Below are 5,828 nucleotides of genomic sequence, written 5' to 3' on the forward strand. Positions count from 1 at the left end.
CAGCGTAGCCAATAACCTCGGCCCCCTCCGGCAACTGGACACCCAGGACCCCGTCGTACAGCACGTTCCATAGCGTGGGTCCCAGTATGGAACCCTGCGGAACGCCCGCACTGATGCTCCGCTCGACGGGGCCCTCGCTGGTATCAATAACCAGCCGCCGATCCTCAAAGTAGCTTTTCAGCATCTTCTGCAGCGATGACGGTACCCCCTTGTCCCTCAGCGCGTTGGCAATGGCTTGCCAGGGCGCAGAATTGAAGGCGTTGCGGATGTCTAGTGCCACCACCATCAGGCAGCGCTTGTCTCGGGCGTTGGTACGGCGAAAGGACATGGCCGTCCTGCCCGCTTCGACAACGCGCTGGATCGCACTGATGGTTGATCTGCCTCGCCGGAACCCGTACTGCCCGTCCGACAGCCGTTCTGCTTCCGGTTCCTCCAGGAACTCGTTGAGGCGGTTAAGAATTAGGCGCTCCAACACCTTGCCGAGTGCGTCGAGCATGCACAGCGGCCGGTAGGAGGAGCTTTCCCCGGGAGGCTTGCCAGGCTTTGGCAGCAGTGCCAATCGTTGCCTCTTCCAAGGCGCTGGAAACGCACCCCGGTCAAGGCAGTCCTGGTACAAACGGACGAAGACCTCCGGGTACTTCCTAATGGCCGTCTTAACCGCCGCATTGGGGATACCGTCCAGTCCAGGCGCTTTCCGGTTCGCCATCGATCCCACGATGGACAGCAGCTCGCCTACGGTAACAGGGGTCAGCGGTGATCTCTGCTCCTCGGTGTCTTCGCTGGACGATTCGGCTTCCGGCCAGTCAACAGGCGGATGTGTCGGGAACAGATCGTTAGCTATCCGCTCCAACACGACACGGTCTGTCTCAGGAGGCACGAAACAGCCACGAAGACGAGACATTACCACCCGATAGCCGGCCCCAAACTCGTTGGTTTCCGCCTGTTGAATCAGCTCGTCGAGCTGCGCTCGCTTGCTGGCACGGACAGCCTTCTCCACAGCTCTCCTCGCCGACCGATGATGAGCAGCCATGATGCTACGCTCCTGCAGGTCGGTGGTTCGAAGCATTCGCTCATGCACAGCCGCACACTCCTCCCGAAGACGTAAAATCTCCGGAGTCCACCAGAAAAGGTCTCGATGGGGGTCACGATGTGACATGGTGACGCGCTCCATCGTGTCGTCGCATGCATCTAGCATGGCGTCGACCATCCCCTCCTGGCTGACGGCTCGCTCCGGGAAACCAGCCGTCTGGAGTGCGGCTACGAATGCCTCGGCCGAAAACTGCGTCGTCTTCCATCTACGGCCAGCGTGCCGATAAGTGGTGGATGACGAAGAGGACCCCTGTCCCCGCTGACGATGCTGCTGCTGATGTCGCTGCTGCCTCCCGTTCGAATGACGATGCTGCTGCTGGTGCTGCTGCTGCTGCTGCTGCTGATGCTGCTGCTGCTGCTGCTGCTGGTGTTGCTGCTGTTGTCGTCGCTGCTGCTGGTCAGGAGTTGGAGGCCCCACGGTGAAAAAGATGTACCGGTGGTCCGACGCTGTGTAGTGGCACGAAGCGGTGTTCGCTGCCACCTCCCAAGTGTCCGGACGAGCGATGGATGTGCTAGCGAAAGACACATCCACAACACTGGGAGTGGCGACTCCGTTGCCCACGAACGTCGGGACCGAGCCTTGGTTTAGAACCACAAGCCCGAGCTGCCTGATGGTGTCCAGCAGCTCTTCACCGCGCCGGGTGGTGCGTTGACTACCCCACTCCTCATTCCAGGCGTTGAAATCGCCTGCCAGGACGATACGAGGGTGGGGTTGGGCCTCCAACTCCACAGCCTCTAGAAGTTGCTCGAACTCGCCGGTGTTGAGTCGCGGAGGGGCGTAGCAGCTGATGAACACCACCCCTCCAATCTGCGCAGCAGCCAACCCGGGCATGGCACAGCGCCACACCCGCTGGATCGGAAGGTGGCCGGTTGCCACCACAGCTGCTCTCCCCGACGAATCCGCCGCCCAATTTCCGCTGCCCGCCGGAGGCCGATACACCTCTGACAGCAGCAGCACGTCGACCCGCTTCGTGCGGGCTGTTTGCAGGGCCAGATCCTGAGCGATGCGTCCACCACCCAGGTTGACCTGCATTACCCGCATTACGCCCGCGAATGCTGGTTCTGGCGGCACGATGAGTGGCCCACACGATGGGGCCCCTGGCAGACAATGCACTTAGCTGCCGAAGTGCACTGGCTAATGCGGTGGCCCTCTTCGCCACACTGCAAACACAGACCCGACCGGTCAGACGAGGCACGACAGTTTCGTGCCAGATGCCCCATCAGAAGACAACGGAAGCAACGCTGACGGTCGAGTGGCTTCTTCGGCACTTCGCGGATGCCGCTGACGCATTGGCACAGTGTCAGCTTCTGCCCGATGAGAAGCCGTGCCTTTGCTAGTGGGAGCCGCACTCGAGCTCGTTTCGTGCCATCACGGAGCTCCCAGAGCTCGACACGCGCGATTCCCGGCTCTGCTCCCAGCTTCTCCTTGATGGCGAGCTCCACATCACTCTTCTCGGCCAGAGAGTCAATGTTGGTGACGAGAAGCTCTCCCATCTCCGTCACCACACGGACCACGCCATCCTCACCGAGTGCCAGCTGGATCCGGCGAGCCAGCTCAGCGCTGTCCACATTCTTGCGTAATGGGACGATGAGATGACCTTGCGCGGTCCGACGCCCCATCCCAATATCAGCCCTGACGTCTTGCAGCTCCTGTGATGAGCGCAGCTTCACGTACATCTCCGTCCAGGTTTTGTCCGGACCGGGGACCACCGCGATGCGATCGGGTCGTGCAGGACGCCCCTTGGACTGGGCACGATGCTGCTGATGTTGTTGCTGCTGGCTCTGCTGCTGCTGCTGGCGCATCTGAGGTGGCCGGTATAGCTCCTGATGCGGTTGCTGCTGCTGCTGAGTCGGGCGTTGCGCTCGGCTATTACGACCGTTCAAGACCGTTGCCCAGGTCATCTGCTGCTGCATTGGCTGGAGTTGTGGCCACTGCTGCTGATGTAGCGGTTGCTGCTGCTGACGCTGCTGCTGCTGCTGCTGCTGCTGCTGCTGCTGCTGCTGCTGCTGCTGGCCCATTGCCGACACTGCGACCGTCCGTCGCTGCGGCTGTGGCTGGCTACGCTGCTGCTGCTGCTGCTGCTGCTTCTGCTGCTGCTGCTGCTGCTGCTGCTGCTGCTGCTGCTGCTGCTTCTGCTGATGCTGATGCTGCTGCTGCTGCTGCTGCTGCTTCTGCTGCTGCTGCTGTTGCTGCGAAGCCTTCTTCGCTCGGTTGCGTTGTTGCCGGCTGCGTTTCGTTCTGGCACTGCCCTGGTCACCAGACTGTGCCGAGGAATGTAGTGCCGTCAACGAACGCATTCCTTCCTGAACTGCTTCCAGCATGCACTTTAGAGCAACCTCGCGCTCCCGGCTGAGTCGCAGCTCCTCAGTAAGCGTCTCCACTTGCTTGGCGAGGGTCTCCAGCATCTTGTGCTGAAACTCCTGCGCAGACGCTTCTCCGCCGTCAGGGATCACCACAGTTGTGGATGTCTCCCCTTCTGCTTCCTGCGACGCCACAACCGTCTGCTCCAGGGTGGAGGCATCGGAGAATGCACCATCATCCTCCTCTTCCGATGTTTCAACAGCTTCCGCTGATCCGACCGACCGTGGTGTCACCGGAGAGGGGGAAGGGGTGTCCGACCGCTTCCCGGGAGCTAACAGCGACCGCACTCCGGAACGCAGCACTCGCCCCTCCATTCTGTGCCAGAGGGAATGACCGTCCGTCGTTAAAATCCCTTTGACAAGTTCTCGCAAAAACCGTGAAGAACGGGTTTTTCCGCTCTGGGGGGGTGGTGGTGGGTGGTAGGCAGGTACGGTGCTGTGCTTAGTGATGTCTTCTCACGCCGCGTCGATGGAGGGGTCGGATGCTGGGGTGCAGCCGGAAAATTTGGAAGACCCAAAAGACGCTTTTCCGGGCGTAACTCCCCCAAATGAAGTCCGATCGCCACCGGTCCCACGACGTTTTTGTGCGCGTTGTTGCTGCGCACAACCTTGCCGAAGAAACTGACGCTCTAACTCTCCTGCTTCCCCGGGAAAACAGGGATAACTGGCTTGTGGTCGCCAAGCGTTCATAGCGACGTGACTTTTTGATCCTTCGATGTCGGCTCTTCCTATCATTGTGAAGCAAAATTCCCCAAGCGTAGGATTGTTCACCCTTTCAAGGAACGTGAGCTGGGTTTAGACCGTCGTGAGACAGGTTAGTTTTACCCTACTGGTGTGTGCTAATACGTGCTATCGTAACGGAACTCCTGTGCAGTACGAGAGGAACCACAGGTACGGACCACTGGCTCAATACTAGTTCGACCGGACTTTGGTATGACGCTACGTCCGCTGGATTATGCCTGAACGCCTCTAAGGTCGTAACCAATCCGAGCTGATAGCGCTTCAAAACCTAATGGGCAATCGGAAGCTAGCGGGCCTAACAACCCTCCGAGATCCGCTGGAACTGCCTCTGCAGCCTGGCGCCTCATCCCCGCTTCATAGACTGGGCCGCATCGCGCGGGGTCGCACTGCACGTGTTAGTACCTGACCATAGGGAACGCCGGTGGCCGCCGACCTCGCCGACCGTGGACTTGACTAGTTTCGATGCCCACCGACCGCCCGCAACGACGGGACTTCAGGCTAGGAGTTTCAAGTTGTAGAGATGCGTTCGCATCGATCCTCTCAGGCGACCTACGCCTGGTGGTGTTATGGTGGACGCAAGGCACGTCCTGGCCCGGTAGTATGTACAAGAAAATGTACAAGTCCGGGAATACGGGGTGCATCGTATGTAACGTTCGATGTACATATAAAGCCTGGAAGGTGTTGGGATTATATCTGCAACACGGGCATTATCGAAAGATGGTTAAGTGGAGTCACCCAAAGGGTGCCGTGTGTTATAAGGTACGTAATGCACAGTAGAGATACATTGTCGGGAGGTGGAACCCGAAAAATGTACAAGTCCGGGAATACGGGGTGCATCGTATGTAACGTTCGATGTACATATAAAGCCTGGTAGGTGTTGGGATTATATCTGCAACACGGGCATTATCGAAAGATGGTTAAGTGGAGTCACCCAATGGGTGCCGTGCGTTATAAGGTACGTAATGCACAGTAGAGATACATTGTCGGGAGGTGGAACCCGCAAAAATGTACAAGTCCGGGAATACGGGGTGCATCGTATGTAACGTTCGATGTACATATAAAGCCTGGTAGGTGTTGGGATTATATCTGCAACACGGGCATTATCGAAAGATGGTTAAGTGGAGTCACCCAATGGGTGCCGTGCGTTATAAGGTACGTAATGCACAGTAGAGATACATTGTCGGGAGGTGGAACCCGAAAAATGTACAAGTCCGGGAATACGGGGTGCATCGTATGTAACGTTCGATGTACATATAAAGCCTGGTAGGTGTTGGGATTATATCTGCAACACGGGCATTATCGAAAGATGGTTAAGTGGAGTCACCCAATGGGTGCCGTGCGTTATCAGGTACGTAATGCACAGTAGAGATACATTGTCGGGAGGTGGAACCCGAAAAATGTACAAGTCCGGGAATACGGGGTGCATCGTATGTAACGTTCGATGTACATATAAAGCCTGGTAGGTGTTGGGATTATATCTGCAACACGGGCATTATCGAAAGATGGTTTAAGTGGAGTCACCCAATGGGTTGCCGTGCGTTATCAGGTACGTAATTGCACAGTAGAGATACATTGTCGGGAGGTGGAAACCCGAAAAATGTACAAGCCGGGAATACGGGGTGCATCGTATGTAACGT

At 57.8% G+C, this 5,828-nt stretch overlaps 1 protein-coding gene across 1 annotated transcript; it reads right to left on the minus strand.

Annotated features, from left to right (window-relative positions):
* Positions 1-2,130: 2,130 nt before the first annotated feature.
* On the minus strand, positions 2,131-2,766 carry LOC118515939. Its single transcript, XM_036062080.1, has one exon. The coding sequence runs from the start codon at positions 2,764-2,766 to the stop codon at positions 2,131-2,133; it is 636 nt and encodes a 211-aa protein (XP_035917973.1).
* Between the last annotated feature and the right edge of the window lie 3,062 nt (positions 2,767-5,828).

The sequence above is a fragment of the Anopheles stephensi genome, unplaced genomic scaffold, assembly GCF_013141755.1.
Source record: "Anopheles stephensi strain Indian unplaced genomic scaffold, UCI_ANSTEP_V1.0 ucontig208, whole genome shotgun sequence".
In the NCBI taxonomy this organism is placed as follows: Eukaryota; Metazoa; Arthropoda; class Insecta; order Diptera; family Culicidae; genus Anopheles; species Anopheles stephensi.